The sequence below is a fragment of the Pogona vitticeps genome, chromosome 14 (assembly GCF_051106095.1).
Source record: "Pogona vitticeps strain Pit_001003342236 chromosome 14, PviZW2.1, whole genome shotgun sequence".
Classification (NCBI taxonomy): Eukaryota; Metazoa; Chordata; class Lepidosauria; order Squamata; family Agamidae; genus Pogona; species Pogona vitticeps.
Genome location: NC_135796.1, coordinates 11,550,627 through 11,573,389, shown reverse-complemented (window position 1 = coordinate 11,573,389; position 22,763 = coordinate 11,550,627). Strand labels below are relative to the sequence as shown.

Below are 22,763 nucleotides of genomic sequence, written 5' to 3'. Positions count from 1 at the left end.
AGCCCCTGAGGCTCTGTAGCAAGTTCATAGCACAACTATTTTTACACGTTATTATTTGCAATATCTTAGAAGGGCAGAGCTGGAAGGGATCCTATGGATCAAGGAATCCAGCCCCTATCAGGGTTAGGCACAGTGGGGATTTGAACTCCCAGCCGATGGCTCTGCATCAAGATGCTGAAACCACGGTGCTACCCAGTGGTTCTATGTAGAGGAGCGTAAGACAGATGTTCTCCAGAGAGCATAGGGACTTTACATCAACCGCAACATGAAATAAAACGTTTATTCGATTACAGTTTCCCGTTGCAATACTTGGCCTGGCTACAGCTAAAATTCCATTGTTCCAAAATAGTTTTATATACAATCAATATAAAATTAAGACAGATATAAAATACCAGGATTTACATATTTCATACATACAAAGTAAAACTCACAAATAGAAAGGTATCAAGACCTTTCTAGGGGAGCGGGGGGGAGGGAGAAGGGGACTTTTTAAAAGTAAAGCATGACCAATATCACATTAAAACCTATCAGCTTCGAAAAATGTTCGCGATTTTAAAAAAAGAATAATCTTCGGCGCCACCGTACCGTTAGGACAGAAGAGAAATAAGTGCATCCAAGAATTTACTCCTGTCTTCCATTTTCAATTCAATTACTAAAATAAAAGAAACAGATATTAGAAAGTAAGCTTAGTTGGAACAGAATCTCACCAAAGTTAGATGAAGGAGTTCTCCAGGCTATCCGGGCTGGGATGTACACTGACCACTGCATTAATCCACTGTGTGTTGTTCTCTTCATTCATTCATTCATTCATTCATTCATTCATTCATTCATTCATTCATTCATTCATTCATTCATTCATTCATTCATTCATTCATTCATTTATGTGATTTCTATCCCGCCCTTTTAGGCAAAGTCTACTCTGGGCGGGTTCCATTAAACATTGTGAGGAGTCAAATTCAGACAGGAAAGCTCCTAGGACAGACTACCGGATACACTGCTTTGTCCAACATCATCCAGTTATTCTATTTCTTACCACTTAATTAGGGCTTGGAAAGTTACTTTTTAAAAGTAACTCATTCCATTGCTTGTTCCAGTGTTTGGAAAATAATTCATTGTTGCTGTAACTTGTTTTTATTACCGATGAACCGGTGGTTGCTTTTTCTCACTTTCCACCTTTATTTGGGGTGTGTCAGGGAAAACATCAAGAATGAAATAGTAACTGGCAAACATTACTTATAAGATTAATGAAGTGATTTTATCACTCATCGTGGTACTTTAAAAATGTGACTTTGTTATATCCTGTGCTGGGAAAAAAACCACAACTTATTAGGAGTAATTATGTTACTCCCAACTTATTTCCCTGTTCTGTCTCTACAGAATATAATTCAGCAGAAGGAATGCAAGGCATTTGATTTTAATCAGTGTTTCATACATGCATGCAATCATATATTTTTGTCATCAAGTGATAAGTGTGCATGTCTGAACAAACACTTAAGTCAGAAAGGGTCGAATCTGGGTCCTCGGCATAGGTTGCATCAGATCTAGAAATGAGTGAAAATAGCCCCCAAATAAGACGGCGGGATGTGAGTAGTGTCCAAATTTCTATTTTGATTTTGGAACATGGGGGTGTCTTAAGGGAACCCCTAAGTTTCCTAAAGCAAAAAACTCTGCTCTGGGGGGGCGCCCGAGGAGCAAGAACAATAATCCCCCCCATTTGTCCTAGAAGGCATAGGGGAGCCCTGGGGTGGCTCGAGGGGCCACCAAAAGGCCCTTGATGGGCAGACAAGAGCCTGCAGGCCACACTTTCTCCACTTCTGCCTTATTTGGTGCTTAACTTCCAGCACCTCCAACATGGGCCTCCCTCTGAAAAACAACAGCCAGCTCAGCGGGAGAAATGTCAAAGCTACACTTGCCACCAGCTCAGACACAATCGGCAGGAGAAGCATGGCCTGCTTACTTACTGGACATTTCAAAATGGTTGTGCAAGGTCCGAGAATTCGTGTTCTCTGCTGCTTTTTCAAAGGCTCTTCCAAAAAAACTAGGGAGTGAAAAGAAATGCAAACATAGGTTTGTCAGAATTTTCCTACAGAGCATTAAATACACACTTATGGGAAAAACACACACCAAGGACAATGATCTAAAAGTGACTTGGTCCTAACAGAAAATATTTCTAGTTGCGCAAGGCCAAGCATCAGACTCTTGCTAGTCTCCTCTTCCTCCTTCCAGCTCTGTGTGACGGGGCCTCTACGGTTCCACAGGATCCCCCCACCATCAGGAGCAATTTTAAAGGACTTGGGTGAAGACACTACAATTGTGAGTGCTGGTCCATCAAAAATCCTTTGTGTTGCTTTTTTTGTGCAGAGCAACTTTTCAGAAAGTGTACATGACTAGACACAGCCCTAACTTCAATACACATTACAACTCTGCATGGATACAAACAGAGCTAATAACACCACCTTTCTCCTAAGGACGTCAGGTTTCCCCCTCCTTCCTTTATTTTATCTTCACCACAATGAAGATTAACGAAGTGAGTGAGCGAAGGTGAGTTTCAAAGGAAAGGAAGGACCGGGATTCTCCTGGATCAAATCTACTCCAACCCTAACTGCAGGCTGGTTCTTAACACAAGTACAAAAGAAGTGTACAAAGCTTGCCATTTCATTGCAAAATTTCATTGCAGAATCTGAGATTTCCCATGGAGCAAGGGATTCAAAGGCCCAGCCTCGCTCACACCAGACGTGGAGCTCAGCTTACCAGGGTTCTTATCTTAAAGGATCAGCCAAGAAACACTCACTTCTTTTTGTCTGAGCTTTCTGTGTGAGGTGGAATCCCCACCATGATCACCGTCCCTTGCTGAATATCCATGGGCGCTGCCATCACCATCGGCAACAGCTTACAGCGCTTGTTTTTGGTCTGGAACCCAGAAAGCATCTTGATTACTCAAAGCTCGGAGACAGAATCTTTAAGCCTGTAGCCTTGTTTTTGAAGAGCTCGTTTGGGGTTTAGATTTATCTAGAAAGGATTATAGATCAAACCTTCCCTGGACCAGATCAAACCTTCCCTGCACCAGATAGACTTTCTCCTCTTTGATGGTACACGTATCCAATCTTTATGTACTTTATGGCACTGGCAAATTTCAGGCTTCAGCCCACCCAGATTTAAAGAGAGGCAAGTGAGCCTCAGGAAAAAACACCTCTAATCCATACGGGATGTCTTAAAATAAATAAAGAACACAACATTTAATGCCACAGTAGTGGATGAAACAGACAATAAAAAGATTTGACAGGGATCGGACATTTTCTTGCAGGATGGCTTTAAATTTTGAAGGGGAGGATGAAAACCATGTTTCTCTTGTACATCTGCAACGCTTCTTCACCTTCTTCAAAGAGATGAAAAGCAAGAGATGTAATCCACCTTAGGCAACTCAGCTGCAGAATTGTCCCAAGTTATGACTTCTCCACTGCGACCTTCAATTTTTAAAAATAGAGTTAATGTAGGGGTGAGTTGTGTTAAATAAGTACAAGAATAAGAATTGTGTGCCGTCAAGTCAATTCTGACTTATGGTGACCCTTTTTCAGGGTTTTCCAGGTAGAAAATACTCAGAAGTGGTTGACACTTCATTTCTTCTGGGGGAAGCCTGGGACTGTGCAGCTGGCCCAAGGCTACACGTGCTGGCTCTACTCCCAGGAGGCACAGTGGAGGAGCAAACTCCGAACCTCTGACTTTGCAGCCAGATGCCTAAACCACTGAGTATTCAGCCAGTTGGACTTAAACATAATCTTTTTTCCCCCCAAGTTTTTTTTTAAAAAAATAATTGATCATTCTTGAGCTCATACCAGGAAGGCAGAGCCATCAGCCTTCTGCCTAATGAGACTGCCCTGTGCTTTCATAAAAGGCTTTCCTTCCTTGCTGCGTTGCCACACCTCATTATGAGCCTCACAGTGGCGGGTCACGTATGAAGATGGTATAAAAAGCAGTTTAAAACCAATCAGAGAAAGACCCCTGTAGATAACAAGGATATCTATTTTGAGGAAACATAAAAACCGAATGTTACTTACAGAACAAACAAAGGATCTGAGTAAGTGTTTACTGAGCAGACGTAATGATACCGGTCTCGAGAACAATTTTACATCTGGTGTGCCCTGGGAAGAAAAACAGAATTACGCTGGAGTTCCACATACTCTAATATCAGGGGAATTCATTCCCCCTCTGCATTTTCCAATCATATTCTCTTTATGATTCAGGAGCTTGTCAAATGTAGAAAGAAATAAAGAGTTAAAGAGAACATGGCTCCTTGGGTCATAATCATAATATTCAGGATGGCTGACAGCTCTGTTTGCATCTATAGTCAAATTTTAGAGTAAAAAAAAAACCCTGAAGGACCACAAGATTTTCCATTTTCCTTGGTCTCCTAAATCACGACAAACTAGACAACTAGGTAATAAAGAGCCACCGTCAAACCTCTCATCTCGTGACACTCCTTTCAAAACCAAACTGACCCTTCTCATGCACCTTTGTTCCCAAAGAGCGACTTACAGAAGATGAAATCCAGTAAGAGTAGGCCCAATGAATCAATAGAACTTACATAAATGTCGACTCACCAAATCTCCCCGGATTTCATGGGCCTACTATGGCTGAGACTGACTACCAGTTTGCAGCCTTTATGTGTTAAATGAGTAAAGCTAAACTACAGTGGTGCCCTGCTAGACGATGACCTCGCAAAACGACGAATCTGCATGACAATGGATTTTTGTGATCGCTCTAGCGCTTCGCAAAACAGTGTTTCCTATGGGCAATTTTCACAGACCGTTTTTTGCAAGACGATTTTAACAGCTGATCGGCACTTCGCAAAATGGGCATTTTCGGGACCGATGCTTTGCAAGACAGCGATTTTAACAGCTGATCGGCGCTTCACAAAATGGCTTCCTTATGAGCGATTTTCGCAGAATGATGGCGACTTTTCCCCAATGGAACGCATTAAACGGATTTCAATGCATTCCAGTGGGGAAACACTTTTTGCAAGACAATGTTTTCACAAGACAGCTATTTCAATGGAACGAATTAACATCGTCTTGTTGGGTACCACTGTACTCTGGCTTTGAACCTTCAAGTATGGTCTGGGAGACCAGATCAGCTTTTGCTTCCATGCTAGGTTCGAAGTCTTGGCTCTAATTATCTAAAGTCCTAAATGGTTTGGGATCTTGCTCCTTGTCTGAACATCTTCTGCCAAGTCTTATTGTCTGTCTGACCTGGTCTGCGCAGACCTCATACTTGCGGGTGTTAAGCCCCAGAGAAGCCCGAAAAATGGGAATCAGAAACTTTGGGCTTTCTCTGCCGTGATGCCGTCTCTATGGAATGCTCTCCTGCTGGAAATATGACAGGCGTCCTCCCTTTGCATATATAAAAAGCTCCTAAAAACAGAACTATTCAAATAAGCCTTTAGAGAGAAAGCCAGTTGGGACACCAGAGAAAAAAGAATAATGTACTCTTGTAGCATGTTCTAGAAATGGTTTTGCTGCCTGTCTGGAGTTATGGTTTATTGTCTGGAATACTCCATTGTCTGTATTCCTGTGTAATGTATGTTTAATTTGTTGTACACCACCCAAAGTAGCAATTTGCTAGATGGAGGTCTATACATTGAATAAACAAACAAAATCAAAAATTTCAAAGCATGAAGGCAAATTTTTACCTCCATGAGGTAGCAGTAAAGAAATGGTCCCTGGTTGATTATCAGATTGGTACAGATGCAGCTGGCTACAGTCTGCTGAATGGCACACAGTTGCTTTTTTGCCAGTTCCAGTCCTTGATGTAACTTGTCCAGGTTACTCCTGAAGGAGGAGAAAAAATTTATATAACAAAGCTGTTTTACTGGAGGACGACACCTCTATCCATATGTATCAATATCCAGTTTCACTTATCTGCTGCCTGAAAATATTACATAAAATCCCCAGAAATACGCAGATATTTATATGTATCCAAGGTATATTACCAGAAATGGCCACTACAGTAGTGTGAACCAGAAACTATGTGCTCTCTCTCTCTAAGGTTCACGATTATCTACAGTTTCTGGCATCCACTGGTGGGGGATGGCTTGGAACCAATCCCCTGCATATAACATGGTTCTAATGTACTTATTATGAATATCCACTTGCATCGATATTCTTACATGGATGGGTTATGCATAAGAAAGACACAGCTGGAGTGATATCCTGAAACTGCATATGACATGCCAATGACATAGACTAGATTAAGAGTTATAAAAGAAACCACATGAGCTTAGAGTGGTGAACATTACCTGGAAAGACTGTCCAAAGCCTTGATGAAATTATCCGTTCCACTTTCATCTTTCTCTACATTTTCCATTAAGGAAGCTGCCGCGTACACGACATCGCTGGCTAAAAATTTGTTCTTAAAGCCAAAATGGATGCTGAAGGTTTGTACTCTTAAATCCTTCATCCTGTTAAAAAGTTAGGCCAAGAGTGATACGTTCAAGCATGGTTGCGTAATGTCTGCCATTTACCATCATGTTTGATAGGAGGACGTGTGAAATCTAACAGCCATAATCCTATGAGGATGTGCAGAAATCAAATCCCATTGAATTAAAAAGGACCGTTTCCCCGGGAAGGGGTACGTCTATTGCCTAGCAGCACCTCTCAGCATGAATAAACTTGTTAAAAAGGAAATTCTAGCTGTCACTCTCCAGTGCAAGCCAGCGTAGAAAGCAAGCTTTCACCTGTTTGCTGCTTGGCTATAGATTGGCGCTTTTTTTTCTTGCCCCCCCCGTTTCCTCCTCCATTCAACCTTTTCGTCACCCCATCCCAGCTTTTCTTTCCCAAATCCCCTACCTTCTTTGGCTTTTTTGTTTGCCCTGCCCCTCCCCTCTCTAAGGCGGCGGCAGACCAGTCAGAAGGACTAGTTAAAAGCTTCCTCTGAAGGTACCACACCATTGCCTATACATTCTTAAACAGCTTGGGTCCAAGCGATCTCAAAGACATCTTCCTTCATGACCCTGCCTGAGTGTTAAGACCCTCAGGAGAGGCCTTTCTCTCAATCCCACCACCTTCACGGGTGTCTTTGGTGGGAACACAGAAAAGGTCTTTGTCTGTCGCTGCCGCCAGACTTTGGAACTCCCTCCCACTGGAGGCCAGGCTGGCCCCATCTTGGCTGTCCTTCCGCAAGCAGGCCAAGACCTCTCTCTTCAGGCAGGCTTGCCCTGAGTGATAGGCGGCCTGAGTGGGGTTCTTAAATGGAATGTTATTTATTTAACTTATATGCCACCCACACTACCCAAAGCTCTCTTAGGCCTTGTCGCTTTGAATCTGTGTTTGGGGTTGATCCCGTTTACCATTTTTACTATGGGATGTGTTTGATCCTTTTTAAATCTTTGTATCCTTACTGTTTTCAGCTTTTAAATATGGTCTTTTAAGGATGTAAGCTGCCTTGGGTGCCCTTTTTTCAAGGAAAAGGGCAGGGTAAAATATTTAAAATTAACTAAAAATGCTAATACAGTGGTGCCTCGCTTAACGAGCACACCGTTTAATGAAGAATCCGCATAGCGATGTGTTTTTTGCGATCGCTAACGCGATTGCGTTGCGATGTTTTAGGTGGCAAAACATCGCATTGCGATGATCGCTAACCGTTTCCCTTACCGATCTTCGCATTGCGATGTTTAGAAAACAGCTGATCGATAGTTCCAAAATGGCCACCGGGTGCAGAAAATGGCCGCCCACAGCGTTTTCACGCCCTGCCCTCGCTTACCGAGGCAGCGAAAATGGTGGCCAGATGGGGAATCTTCACTTACCAGTGAGTTTATGTTCCGTATAGTGAAGTTTCCAGATAGCGACGTTAATCCTGGAACGGATTAACGTCGCTATGCGGGGCACCACTATTCTTATATACTTTTAAAAAGCATACATAGCATTTCATATCTATGATCATCACTAACCTCTAAGTATGGCCATGATAATTATCCCCATTTTACAGACTGCCTATTAATTCCTTCAAGTGGTATAAAAATGGAATTAGCAAATCTGTGTGAAGTATTGAACACCTAAGTCTGTGGGCGCAAATGACATATATCCTGTTGCTACATAGCTGGAATTAGGAAATAGCTGAAGAATTCGGTAAAATATACTGTATCATTTCTGAGGGGGCTTCCGCTTCCCCTCCACGACCTACAGGTCATTGTCACCATCACGATCATCTTAGAACTGCCAAGCTAGAAGGGACCCTATGGCTCATCACGTCCAGACCCCGTCAAGGAGACCCAGGGGGGAACTGAACTCCCAACCTTAGATGAACAAGTTGACTCAGATTTTAAAAATATGTCAGGGATATCATTTACCCAAATTTATTTGCAGATTCTTCAATCATCTCCCGCAGGTTCTCTTTCAAGGAAATGTCCATGGAATTGTACTTCTGTTTTACTTGCTTCAGAGGTAATCTAGAAAACCGCAAACATTCAAGGAGTTGTATGTCAATGGCACGTTAGTAGAACATTTTTGTTTCTGTGTGTGTGAGAGAGAAAATGTGGCTGCCTAGCGCATAAAGCCAAGCTATTGCTAACCTCTTTGTGGTTCAGCTCTGACTAGCTGATTAATGGTTTTACTCTTAAGGAACAAAGGAAACTGAGTTAGATGGCTGATCTACCTAATATAGTTGGTGGTGCAGTGGTTAAACTGCAGTATTGCAGCCAAAACTCTGTTCAAGACCTGGGTTCCATCCCAAGTAGCTAGCTGGAGGTTCACTCAGCCTTCCATCTTTCCAAGGTCAGTAAATTGAGTACCCAGCTTGCTTGGGGGAGTAATGTGTAGCCTGCATAATTAAGCTATAAATCACCCAGAGAGTGCTTTAAGTGCTATAAGCAACATATCTTGCTTTTTTAATATTTTAGACTGTAAGGTCCTTGGGGCAAGGATAAGTCCCGAACTTTTGTGAAGTAACATGATTACCGATCCCACCCCCAGCTCTTTGGAAGACTCACCCCATATCAGCAAGGAATTCCTGCAGTCTTTTCTGGCCTTGGACAGACCAAAGCTTGAAGCTCGCCGAAGTGTAGCAGGTATTGCAAAGACTTTCATATAATGACCAGTGTTGGTAGAGGGCAAGGCACAAGCTAAAGCCATCATCAGAATTAGGAAAAACAGCCATATCAGTTGGATCAAAAGTCTTAAAGATTAGGATGACTGTCTTTATTCCATCGCCACAGAAATAATAGCTAAAAGCCAGTCACAACTAGAGTAGGCCCACTGAATCAGTGGAGATTTGTTGAGTCAAGTTCCATTGATTCAATAGGCTAACTCTAGGTGAGATTTACTACTGGATTTCAGCCTGGGCATATTAAATAGATCACTTCCAGAAGCCTATTGTAAAGTGCAACACGGGAAAAGGAAATTGTGCAAGTGGCTTCGTTTTCTGGCACTTGAGTGCACAACCAAATGTATGATCTAGATACATCTGAGGCTGTAACAGACAGCTGGAATAACTGTGCACGCTTGTTGCGCCATTTAGAGTTTACGCTCCACACACCCAAAAGGATTCAGGTCAATAATGGAACAATATTCGTAATTACGTAGGTTATCAAACTGATTTCAGAGCTCCTGAGTATGAAGTAACACTCTTACTACTTCTCCGTTTTTTGTTTTTACAGGATTATTTAAAACTGCTATTATACATGTCCGGATGTCTACAGTGCTAGAACATCTAGATAAATCCAAAGAAAGCATGAGGACATCCGGAACTGACTCATTATGTGTGAACTGGGTCACTGTATGAAGACAGTGAAGCAGGAATGACTACAAACCATCCTTCCACATATTTGTAACGAATTGTCCTCCATTATTCAAAAGGATACTCGTATTCAAATGCTATCCTCATGCAATCAATAGAAAGAGCGTTCTCTTCATCTCCGTTGCGATGGTTATGCCGGGACACATGACGCTGCAGGGTTCCAATGTCTGTTACGTATTTCATTCTTTTGATCAAGGAGAAAAAGAGGCAATATTTATTATTTCTTTCCCTTACAATGCCATTATTGATATAGCAGCAGCCATTGTTCTTAACAACAATACATCCCAATTCTCTTTAGCTGTAAAAATAGCTCAGGGCATGAAATGAGCATCTGTTTCTTTAAAATACCATGTTCGTGCTTCCAGTCTTACTCCGGAAATTAACAGATTCAATTTATGACTCACTTGAAAAACATTTATATTTCCTGTCCCATCCTGCCCCCGCTTTCTGCCTCATCCCCCAAGGCAGGTATAAAAATTGAAAAAGAAACTTCAGATTAAAATAGGTGTGAATGGCTCACTTACTGAGTGATCTTGTCTTGAACCCACTGATCTGTTAGTCCAACAATGGCCCACCTTAAAAGAGAGAGAGAGAGAGAGAGAGAGAGAGAGAGAGAGAGAGAGAGAGAGAGAGAGAGAGAGAGAGAGAGGTAAGGAATGAAGAATTTGTAAGAAATCTCATTTTATGCTGGGGGGGAAAAAGACTAAGAGGAGACAGACATACAGAGGAGGAGCAGGATCTGTTCTCGATCATTCCACAGCGCAGGACATGCAATAATGGGCTCAAGCTACAGGAAGCCTGATTTGATTTGACTATCAGGAAAAACTTCTTAACTGTTAGAGCAGTACGACAATGGAACCCATGACCTCAGGAATTGTTGAGCGCTCCAACGCTGGAGGCATTCAAGTGAAAACTGGATAACTGTTTTGTCAGATCTGCTTTGATTTGGATTCCTGCCTTGAGCAGGGTTTGGACTGGGTGACTTTAGAGGGCCCCTTCCTACTGCATTTTATGTGATGATAACTTTCATGCTTGTTTCCAACAGAAACAAAGTGAAATATTGCTTGGTCGGGTTTTGACAATACAAACTGTAGAAAAGAAAATGGAAACAAACTCTTCCTTGTAGCTACACTAGAGGTGAAAAAGAAAGTGGCTGCAGGCATATCTAAGACCGATGCAATCATGTCCCAAAAATCTTCAAAACATTGTGATATGCCACTACTCCAAGGAGAAAAAGCAAGGACATTCTTGTGTGTTTTTCTCCTTTTTTTTCTTTAGCAAAGAAATGGATATTTCGTACAGGTCAAAACAGCTCTGGGAACAAAGTTACTATCACAAACAAGACTACATACCACAGCATATCATTCAAGTCTTTGGACATTACCCAGGCCAAGTCGAACATCATCATGGCTGACTGCAAGCGAAAAAGCCAAACCATAAATAGATCAGCATGAATGAAGAAAAGATTAATCCTTTCCTCATTCAAATAGCGCCAGAGCTACTGCGCCCATGAAAAAGGCAGGAAAGGGAAAGCACATGACATCCTCGCTCAATGTGGATTTTTTTTTTTTACTACAAATCTCTGAAACCCCCAGTTAGTCAACTGCGCCAATATTTCAGTCTTTTCATTACTATTTAATAATAAAGCCCTGACTGGAAGAAAGTTCTCTTTCATGATCTTTGGCACTAACACGAGGACCCTCCCCATATCCGTGTGATCAGTATCCACTGATTCATTTATCCGTGATCTGAAAATATTGGGGAGGGGGGGAAATCCTAGAAATACAATTTCTAAAGATGAAGTTACCAGAAATGATCACTAGAGGGAACCAGAGATCAAGCTATTTAGAGTGTTTGCTATAATCCACATTTTTCAGCATCCACAGGGGGGCTTGAAACCAATTCCCTGTGGATACAGGGGTTCTACAGTAATACTTACAGATGTCCCATGATATTCATATTGCTCATAGTCAAAAAGAATTTCTTGCCTAAAGAAAGGGAGGGGGAGAAACATTTTTAGTTAAGTACAAAGAATTTATGATTTTTAAAATATTTCCAGTATGAACAGCGGGACAAAGCCAGCTTACTTTTGAGCATCCTTATGTACGTGCACAAAGCACTTATAACCAAAACCTGCCCTGTGAATTTTAGCAGAAAGTAGTGGCTCCATACCTACATAGATGAAAAATATTTGTGCTGACTCCAAACAAGGTACAGGGAAGCTACTATCTGCCGCACAATTAGGTAGAGGTTAGAAAATGATAGCTATGCCAAAAGTTCCTGAATTCTGCTAGCCATAAATTCTGAGATGTAATCTGAAAAAGTAACTTTTCCAAGTTCTGCATTTAGAACCATGTTCCACTGCAATAAATGAAACATGATCCATGGAAATGATTGTAGTCTGCCCTTTATAACAATGCCATTCAGACACCCCTGTAGGGATAAATTTAAGCCTCCAACATATTGCAAACATATTAAAGGAAATAGATTACTAAAAACCGCTGACATTTGCTTTCAAAAGCCAGAAGCTAGACCACAACTTGGGAAATAAGACACAAACTTAAAAATCTACGAGATAAATAGCAACTGGAATTACAAGCTGTTGTGGCCGTCATTCAAGATGATCCACTAAACATTCAAATGTTTCAGAGCCTATAACCACTATTTTATAATTACAGCAGGACCCCTGTATCCACGGGAGATCAGTTCCAAGCTCCCCTGCAGATGCTGGAAAACACAGATGGTAGTGAACGTTATGATAATAGCAAAGGCTACGCATAGCATGGCCTTTGGGTCTCTCTAGTGGCCAGTTCAGGTAATGACATTCTGGAAATATATATTTATGGGATTTTACTTTTAATATATCCAGATCGTGGATAAGTGAATCAGTGGATACTGAGCTCATAGATAAGGAGGTCCTACTGTATAAAGAGGTAAGTCGGAAAACGAACCTGCGTGCCTCCCATTCTCTCCTCTGCCGCCTTTTCATTGTCTTTTCCACTATTTCCTAGAGAACAGGGTTGGAAGAAGCCAACAATGTTGAAGCATAAAATAAATATCTTAATATTTTTAACTTTCAGCAGAACTCTTAAGTATCAAATAACTGTATACTATGCTATATTATGAGAATTACAATAGCATAACCAGCCAGTCTCAGATAAAGGAGTGATTTATAACTCCCTGAATTATAACTCCCTGAAACATAAACAACCCTAAAGTGGTTTTTAATTGCATTACTGCAGCCAGGACTCTGCTCATAACCTGAGTTTGATCCCGATGGGCTTAGATATCCAGCTCAAAGTTGATTCAGTCTTCCATCCTTCTAAGGTTCATAAATGGAGTACAGTGGTGCCTCGCTTAACGGGCGCTCCGTTTAGCGACGAAACCGCATAGCGATGAAGATTTTGCGATCGTAAAAGCGATCGCATTGCGATGTTTTAAATGTTTTTTTTTTTTGCTTTGTGATGATCGTTTCCCTGTTTCACTTACCGATCATCGCAAAACGAAGATTTTTTAACAGCTGATCGGCGGTTCTAAAATGGCCACCGGGTTAAAAAAATGGCCGCCCGTTGTTTTTGCATGGATTCCTCGCATAAGAGGCAGCGAAAATGGCCGCCGTATGGAGGATCTTCGCTTTAAGGTCAGTTTTTTGCCCATAGGAATGCATTAAACAGGTTTTAATGCGTTTCTATGGGCTTTTTTAAATCGCATAGCGACAAAATCGCTTAGCAGCGATTTTTGCTGCACAGATTAATGTCGCTATGCGAGGCACCACTATACTCAGCCCACCGGGGCAAAGCAATGTGTAGCCTGCATCATTAAAAATTCCAAAATGCCCAGAGTGCTTTCAGCATCAATGGGAGGTATATAAGCAGCACACTCTGCTTTCATTTGTTTGTGAAAAGAACAAATGACCAGCTTGTTAACTAATGTATTTTCTCTCACTTTCCAATACCAATGTTGCTACTAAATTATAGGCTTATTTGCAAACTTTGCCCTGAAAGAAAAAATAACAGTCCTTTAGTATTTAGGTACATTTTATTCCAACGTATCCAAGGTCTAACCTCTTCAAATCTCCTTCGCTTTCCTGAAGGCTCTGATCCAGTACTTTCATTCCCAGAATCTTCTCCTTCCTCTTCGTCGTCATCATCATCTCTGAAGATATCGTCATAAGCAGGAACTTCGAGGTCATCGTCTTGTTTAACCAGGAGTTTTACCTAGCAAAGTCAAGTCTAATTAAGTAAAGCATGTTGGAAATTAAATGATACAAAAGCAAAAGGTAAGGCGAACGTGGTACAGTCAGCACTTGGTGGTGTGTTTGATTGGGACTTGGGAGATGCAGGTTTTATCCCCACTGAATTGGGAAGCTCACTAGATGACCTTGGACCAATTACCATCTCTTATCCCTCACCTACCCCACAGGCAGGTTGGTTGTTTGATGATAAAGCAGGGAGCAGGAGAACCAAGTACACCACCGTGAATTTGATATTAACAGCTGTTAAATTGAGGAACAAACTGTTCGAGTTTTTACAACCTCGCATGCTGCCTCTAGTAGGTGTGGATGGGAGAAAACTTTCTTGGCTGCTGTGACTATCAATCTATCCAGCACTAACTGCTCTTCCCTGTCTCTGAATTCAAAGAGAGCCCGGCCTCTTTGCTGAGTTCTTTTTCTCTCTCTATAGACTGTTTGAATAGTCAATTTGTTTGTTTGCTGTTGATCTGTTCATAACTATAACGGAATATTTTTAGTTGTTCTCCTACAAATATTTCAAAGTGAGTTATTGAGAAAAGCCAGGTAATGAGAAAGGGATAGACTAAATCTGGGGAATTTGGAGTTATTCTCCTCTGTGAATCTCTCTACTTCTACCGCTTAGCAAAAGGAATTTTACTAGAAATTCAAAACTCCAACACAAACTGCTTTAAAAAAGTGATGAGTTCGCCTTCGTTATAGCTTTTTTTAAAGGGTGGCCACCTATGCGGAGCTGCAAGAACGGGTCTCCTGCATGGTTAGGATGAAATTATCCAAGTGCTTTGACTCACTATATCTGTACTTAATCACTATTGTTAGTTAAGGCTGGATGAACCGCAGTGATCTGTATCAGGCAAAATCCAAAGCGACAAAACAAGAGAATACAATACAAAAAGAGAGAGACAAAAGCATGTGGCCCCTTAAATACTAAACACTATGTTTTAATGTAAGCTTTCGTAGACACGGCCACTTCATCAGACATAAAGAAACAGAATGAAAAACCAGATTCTCATTCTAAATGTTCATGGGTTGCATGCAGTAATTAGGCGTATGTTTGTTTTTAAGCTGTCAGTTTTTTGTTTCTTTTTTGGTATTGTTTTGTCTCTGGATTTTGCCTGATACGCTTGCATAGATTTACACGGCTATCTCTTCCAATACTGCACTGATCTAGTCACCTATGGAGGCATGAAATTTAATGAAACAGGCTGCTTCTTCAGCCCTTCACCTCAAAGCTGAGCAGCTCCTGACCTACAATATTTACACCCATTCTCTCGGACCGGCTGGCCTGAACACTAGAAGAGGGTAAAGGGAATTTAACTTACACAGGGTTGACTCCAAGGTCATTTGAACATTTTATAGGTTAGGACAGCACCTCTGTGGCGAGACTCAGAAAACTATTGGATAAGTGGATCCTTTCTCATATTATCAAAAGAAGCAGATTTTTTTACCTGTGTCTCATTGTAAACATTCACGACATTGATAGGCCTGTGTGTGTCACAGACAAAGAAAACAGTATCTTCCTCAGGTTGCAGAACATCCAGGAGATCAATATTCACGCCGCAGTTTATTAGAACAAAATACTGGAACTAAACATAAAGGAGATTAAGGTGTAAATTTATCTGTTTTGTATAAAATACTAATCCATCTCTCAAATAATTAATAATTCCATCCCAGAGGTAATATCAAGCCCTGATTCTTTATATTTCCCGAGAGGAAACATGGCTAAGTTCTTGGGACCCCAGCCGAAGAATTAAAGTACTGTCTGCAGCTGAAAGGAACATTTAATGTGCGGATTAAATCTAATGCAATCTTGTTTTATCTGACAATTTATGCTGCTGCAGCAGAAGTGATCAATATCATGCACTAGTAGGCAACATGGAGAAGGGCTAGAATTCAGCAAAAGGGGGCATGTGTTGCATGCAAAATGTTCCACATTCAGCTACTAACATCTCAGAGCTTCTAACAGAGTACTGTGCTATCTTAGTCCAAGATCTGGCTTCAAAAAAAAGCAGCTTCCTTCCTGTGGAATCATTTCATTGAACTTAACTGGATTTCATTGGTTCTGTACTGTATTAGAATCCCCTTATCTCTGGATCAATATTCACTGATTCTCTTGTCCCCGGTCTGAAAATAGTAAAATAAAAATCCTAGAAACATATATTTCTAAATATGAAGGTACCAAAACTAGCCACTAGACCTGGGCAAAGTGCGGCCTGAGGGCCACATATGGCCTCCGAGCCGCTCCTGTCCGGCCCGCGGACAGTTTTGAACATCAAAACAATTTATAGCTTTTTGTCTAAAGTTGATCAGTTGCTTATCTTTAACATACCACAAAAAACCTCTTTAGTATTTGTGAAGATTAACAAGTTTAAAATGAAAACAATCATAAAATCACTGTTTTTTATTTTTAAGTAAAGTTGGTTCGGCCCCTGAACACAGTTCAGATTTTTCATGTGGCCCCGCTATAGAAATTAATTGCCCACCCCTGCACTAGAGGGAACCAGACTCCATGCTATGTGTAGCATTTGCTATTATCAGTGTTTTTCAGCATCCACGGTGAGGGCTTGGAACTCATCCCCTGCAGATACAGAGGTCCTGCTGTATTTCTGAAAGAAAAAAATAATGTTGCTTTTCTAAGTATGCTTTTACCTGATCTTTATGTTCAAGAAATGCTGTTTCAAGCTCTTGCCATCCAGAGACTGGGACTAGTGTATATTGCACATGATCGCAGTGAAATAAAGCCTGAAAAACAAAAGGGTAATTTTCAAGAAGGAAACATCCAATTACCACCCCTACAGTTTATGTATTTGGCTCAGCAGTAGTTTCTGAGCAACTCCAAACATTTATCACATCCTGTCACATCAAAGTAAATACGGATTTACTGCAGGACAAGCACAAGGATCCATGGCATCTAAAAATCTAGAGTTCTATAAATAAAGTGTTGATTAACCATCTATTCATTTCTTAGATCTCTGTGTGGTTTCCACACTAAAACTGGGAAACAGTCCCAAAGAATATAAGAATGGAAATGAGTCTCTACCTAATATAGACATTGTTTTGCCTGTCATTTAACTGTATTTCAGCAGCACCTTGAAAGGCCATTTTGCTTCACTTTTTATAAAGATGTCACATCCACAGAGGATGCCCAGTGGACTAGGACTCAAGAGGCCTGGTTGTGAACCCCTGCTCAACCATGGAAACTCAACAAGGGAGTGGAACTAGTCAAGGTAAAGGTAAAGGTTCCCCTTGACAATTTTTGTCCAGTCGTGTTCGACTCTAGGGGGCAGTGCTCATCCCCGTTTCCAAGCCATAGAGCCAGCGTTTTGTCCAAAGACAATCTTCCATGGTCACATGGCCAGTGCGACTTAGACAAGGAACGCCGTGACCTTCCCACCGTGGTGGTCCCTATTAATCTACTCCCATTTGCATACTTTCGAACCGCTAGGTTGGTGGGAGCTGGGACAAGCGACGGGCGCTCACTCTGTCACGTAAATTCGATCTTACGACTGCTTGGTCTTCTGACCCTGCAGCACAGGCTTCTGCCCACAGCGCCACCACGTCCCTTAACTAGTCAAACTATTCCTTAAATATCTCACTTACCTTGGAAGCCCTATTAGAGTCACTATAAGTCTCTTGGTTCTGACTGGACAGGACATAACAACATATCCACAGATACCCTCTATGTCCCCACACATCTCTACAGTGGGGTCTTGACTTGAGAACTTAATCCGTATTGGAAGGCGGTTCTCAAGTCTAAAAGTTCTCAGGTCCCATAGGAATGCATTGAAAACCATTTGATCCGTATCTGCTCTTTTCTGTCCATAGAAACTAATGGGAAGCTGCTATTCCGCCTTCGGCCACTAGAGGGGGATATTTTGTTTCTTTTTTTTTCTTAGGTCAAGAAAGGTTCAGGGAAGGCAGGGAAAATACAGTCCAGGCAGGACAGGACCAGGCAGTCCGAAGACTGTCTCCCAATCCACTCTCTAAACGCTGGGAGGAGTGAGGAAGCAGACAGGCACCCTTTTCACTGGCCAACAGTTAACTGAAAGTTCACTTTTTGCACTTTCCCTGCCTCCCACGTGGTTTTTTTTTAGTTCTTAACTCAAATCTAAGTATGTAAGTCAAGTCAATATTTTCCTATAAGAGTGGTTCTTAAGTCAAAATGTTCTTAACTCGAGCTGTTCTTAAGTCAAGACCCCACTGTATGTAACATTTTATTCATACATTGGCTTGTCTCTTGTTCTTTTTACACTGCAGACTTACCTGAAGTATTTTACATGCGCATAAGGCATCTACATCCGACGCAACAAGCAGCAGCACCCTCTAGGAGTAAAAACATAACAGGTATTGATTATAACAACAGCTGGCTGGATAGCTCAGTGAGACAGGTATCTGGCGGCAGAGCCAGAGGTTGGGAGTTCCACTTTCCACTGTACGTCGTGGAAGAAGAGCCAGCCTACGTAGCCTTGGGCAAGCTGCATAATTCCAGGGCACTCCTGGAAGAAGGGAATGGGAAACCACTTCTCAGTATTCTCTCCCTAGAAATCCTGAAAAAAGGTTGCCCTATGTCAGAATTGACTTGAAGACACATCATTATGATGGAGATGATCAACTATAAGATAATAACACTGACCTACAAGCACTTAATGCAAACAATGGTGGCTACAAAAAAAAAAGAGGGGGTTAGAGTATGACGAGAAACCTGTGGCCATCCAAACAGTTTGGACTCCACAGCTCATGTAGTCTGGCAACCTTGGGAAGGGCACTTTCTCAATGCGTAAAGAGCCCTCTGGAAAGAAGGTCCATTTGGACCAGCACTTTGTTTCCAGATACCTCAGGAAGACCACAAGGGCGCTTAAATAGTAGATTGTCTCCAGTGCTTCGTATTCAGCGACATCTGCCTTTGACAAAGGAGGGTCAATTAAGCCATCACAGCTAAAAACTATGACTTGTCCTCCAACAATGTGTCTCCTCCTCTGTTAATTTAGAGGCTGTCTCCACCTCACCTTTGGACTAATGATGGCTTGTGGTAGAAGCATCTACGTTCTTCCTGTGCCTTGAATCCACCCCCAAGTTTCTGCTGCTGACAAGACACCCCCCATGTTTTATTAGGTGACCCTCTTCATAATTCTGCAAAGTTTATACCGCATCAGGGTCTTTGCTCCAGCTTGCCCAGTAATGCCTAGCTGTTCCTTTGGCAAGCACAGGATGGGAAACAAAAGGATCCTATTTCTGCTTATCTCAACAATCCGTCAGCATTTCAACCTCAGAGCCGGATCAAACATCCAGAAGACAGAAGTGCACAGATGGCTTCTGACCATCTAAGTGGAAACAGGCAGATTTGAATGCTCACCTTTTGAAGGCCCAAATACTCCAAAATGAGCACTCACCCAAAAATTCCTTATACAGTATGTAAAAATATAACAAATCAAGGAGAAGGATTCAGCCTAGGTTTTTTCCCCCCTGGCATGCAGTTTTCTACACTTTTTCTTTTTAGATGTGCTCCTTCACACTCCTACTTAAATCCTTTATTTGGAAAACTTGGTTGTTTATCATTTTCCTGTTTACTTTCAAAACCTTAACTCTTTTAAAACAAATTCCATGGTTGTTACGGTAAATAAAATTCCAGCATTAGTCCGTTATAGCAGAAATAAAGAATATTGTATGTTCTTAAAGAGGCTTGGAATACAATCTTGTCATGTTTACTCAGAGATAAGTCCAAATGAACACAGTAAAAGGTCTCTCAAAGTAAACATATATAAGAATCCTGAGCATGTTTACCTGGAAACAAGCCCCAATGAATTCAATTGCAATAATTTCTCAGTAAACAAGATTAGAATTATTACTTGTATAGCACCAGCCAAGGAAATGTCACTTCACAGGGAGGTTGCTATAAAAATGCTAACCATTATGTTCAATTAGTCTCATCTGTTTTTGTTGTTTCTGTTGCGATAGACATGACACAGCTACCCTTACAGAAATTGCTGCAAGCAGTATTTTACAGATCCAGACATCCAGCAGATCAGTTTGTAAACAAGTTAGAAAACAAAACAAAACAGCAGGTGGAGGGAGAAACGCAAGCAAAAGTGAACGGGAAATGAATGTACATGCCTTTAAAGATGGAATCTGCAACAAAATGTCTAATCCTCATTTCCTAACAAGAGTTGTATCAAAAACAGCAAAGACTCTTGTGGCATCATAAACAGTAAGCTTTACTTGATTCATGGGCTACAAATGAAGAAGACCTTGAAAGCTTAGGCCAACTAAAACTGTCACTCACCACATATTCCACACTACGGGGATGCAATTTTTGTTAATTTTATTGTCACAAATGAAAATAAGAAACTTCCAAATGTTTCTACCTTCTGGATCAGGCCAAGAGTTTTTTCAAAATTTCTATAGCTTTTTGCAACAACTTGGTATTTTTGTGCAGAAACATTTTGCATACAGAAAACTTTCTAAATTTTTTGTGATTTTTTTCACATTAAATACTTATTTTGCACAGAACCCGCAGCTTTTCATGAACTATCCTTGACAGAAAAAATGATGAGTTTTTTCCCCCTCTTGTAGGGAAACAAAGAACCTTGCAGAGGTTTTTCTACATTGTCTATAAGCAAGACAATGTTTTTCCACCAAGCTGAAAGTGGGGACTAACAATTCCTTCCAAGCAAAGCATTCCAGATACTATACGAACATTTGTTTTTCCTTTTCGTCCTTACAGTACTGATTCTGTAAAAAAAAGTCTGAGACTTTTTTGTGCCCAAAATTTCTTTCTTTCTTTATTCATGTCAGAAGCACCACAGGACAATCAGCAAATATTTCAGATACAATTTTCACCCAGTAATGGGCAACTTCAATCATTTGATCTTACTAACATCAAACATACATATATTTGCAAAAGGAGTGCAAATGTCCAAATGTGTCTCTAACTAGTACATTTCTTTCATACCCTAAGTGTTTCCCACAAGATTTTCTACTCCTCTGAACCTTGGGGTTCCCCGAAATATGCTGATGCCTCCCTCTTGGGTGTCAGCACCCAGTTTCAGACTCACTTACCTACCCAAGCCTGCTGGCCTAATGGGAGAGGTATTGACAGTTTGGGACTAGGAATTCGGGATTGCATTACATTAGGACCCTCTTATCCGTGGGATCAATATCAGCTGATTGATTCATCCATGGTCTGAAAATATTAAAAGCAAACTGCTAGAAAAATGAAGGTGAAGTTACCAGAACAGGCCACTAGAGGGAGCCAGAGACCAGTCTATGTATGACGTTGACTATTAATATAGTGTTCGCTATAATCCGCGTTTTCAGCATCTGCAGGTAGGGCTTGAATCCGTGGATATGGGGGCCCTACTATCTTTACTTATTTATCTATTTGATTTATACCCCACCCATTTGGCCTATTCGACCACTCTACGGTGGCGATATTTTATTTCTCTTTACTACACACCGATCTAGGAGAGGGTGGCATACTTTGACATGCCTGATTTTTTTGGACTCCAGATCCCAGAATCCCCAGTATGCATTGCCAATGTCAAAGGACCATGGAAGTTGCAGGGCAATAAATAATAAATAAATAAATTGGGAGGGCCAAAGTTTCGCCATTTCTCGTGTTTTCATTAATTTAGGGCAGGGGCTGGCGAGCCTGTGGGGCTGAGGATGGGCCTACATCTCCCCCCCCCTCAAGGTGAGTGATGGGAATGGATTTTTTTTGGGGGGGGGAAGGAAACCAAAGCACCTGAAGGGCCGGATTCCTCGCCATTGACTCGCAGGCCCTTCTTCGTTCTGCCCCGGCATTCCCTTTCGCAAAAACAAACCCCTTTTGTCGGGTAGGCCAAGCCTGGGAACAAAGGAAAGACCCCATCCCCCACCCCCTCAGGGGCTTCCAGGAGCTCGAAGGCTGAGGGAAACGCCTTCCTCACTCGGCCGCCCTTGGCTCTCCGGGCCTCCCGAAGGACACCGACTGACCTGGTTCACGACCACCTCGTAAAACTCCTTACGGAAGTCTGTCAGGAACATGACCGGCAGCGCTGAGGGGAGACTCGGCAATGGCGGCGAAGGGAAGGCGAAGACGCGCCTCATCCGCGCTCAAAGGAAGGCGCCCAATTCTTTTGCCGATCGCCATTGGTCGCCACGCTCCGAATCGCCGCCAATAGGCTTCTTCGCTCTGCCTCTTTCCCCTCCCCGTTCTGACATTTTGATTGGTCGTACTCCCGCCGCCCTCTTGCTTCAACCAATCGGAATAAGCCGTCCCGAGGCGAAGAGGACGGGCTTTCTTCTCGGATAGATTCAGAGTCGCGGTGTTCATAGTACTCGACCACAACGTCCGGTCTCATTGCGACTCTATCCTCCATAAGCGGGGCAGGACATAGAGGTCGTCTCATACCGGAAGTGAGTTTCAAAGGCGGCTTGAGCCAATTCTTCCAGTACAAAAGATGATAAATGAGGGTGGGCTTCCTCTGATCTCTTTCTCTCTTTCTCCCCCCCCTCCCGTCCTGTTTCTTTGGTAACAAAAGGGATGGGCGGGTCCAATGACCATTTTGTTTATTTGGGGGCGAGCCGGAGGCACGCCTTCGCTGTGACGTCAACGGCCGCCATATTTGTTTTGGGCCCCGCCGTTCCTCCAACTCCTTTTAAAGTTAAACGACAAAAAAGTGTTAAAACAAATCCATAGCCGCTATTGTGAGGGAAACCCGCGCGGGAGGGGATGAAAACACATCTCGCG

General features: G+C 42.0%; 1 protein-coding gene across 2 annotated transcripts; it reads right to left on the bottom strand.

Moving 5' to 3' along the window:
• Positions 1 to 262: 262 nt before the first annotated feature.
• Positions 263 to 22,182, bottom strand: CDC45 (cell division cycle 45). 2 transcript variants are annotated; one of them, XM_020805449.3, is made up of 18 exons: positions 22,007 to 22,175; positions 18,299 to 18,358; positions 16,685 to 16,777; positions 15,484 to 15,621; positions 13,851 to 14,003; positions 12,738 to 12,793; positions 11,726 to 11,774; positions 11,139 to 11,200; positions 10,311 to 10,361; positions 9,851 to 9,970; positions 8,981 to 9,112; positions 8,342 to 8,440; positions 6,293 to 6,454; positions 5,687 to 5,825; positions 4,056 to 4,139; positions 2,792 to 2,910; positions 1,962 to 2,038; positions 263 to 652 (listed from the first exon to the last, which is right to left on the bottom strand). In XM_020805449.3, the coding sequence occupies exons 1-18, from the start codon at positions 22,118 to 22,120 to the stop codon at positions 588 to 590; spliced, it is 1,773 nt and encodes a 590-aa protein (XP_020661108.3). In that variant the 5' UTR covers positions 22,121 to 22,175; the 3' UTR covers positions 263 to 587. The 2 variants fall into 2 exon arrangements, 1 of the variants encoding a protein (XP_020661108.3); XR_013539217.1 differs by lacking the exon at positions 2,792 to 2,910 and having other exon boundaries at positions 22,007 to 22,182.
• Positions 22,183 to 22,763: the final 581 nt, after the last annotated feature.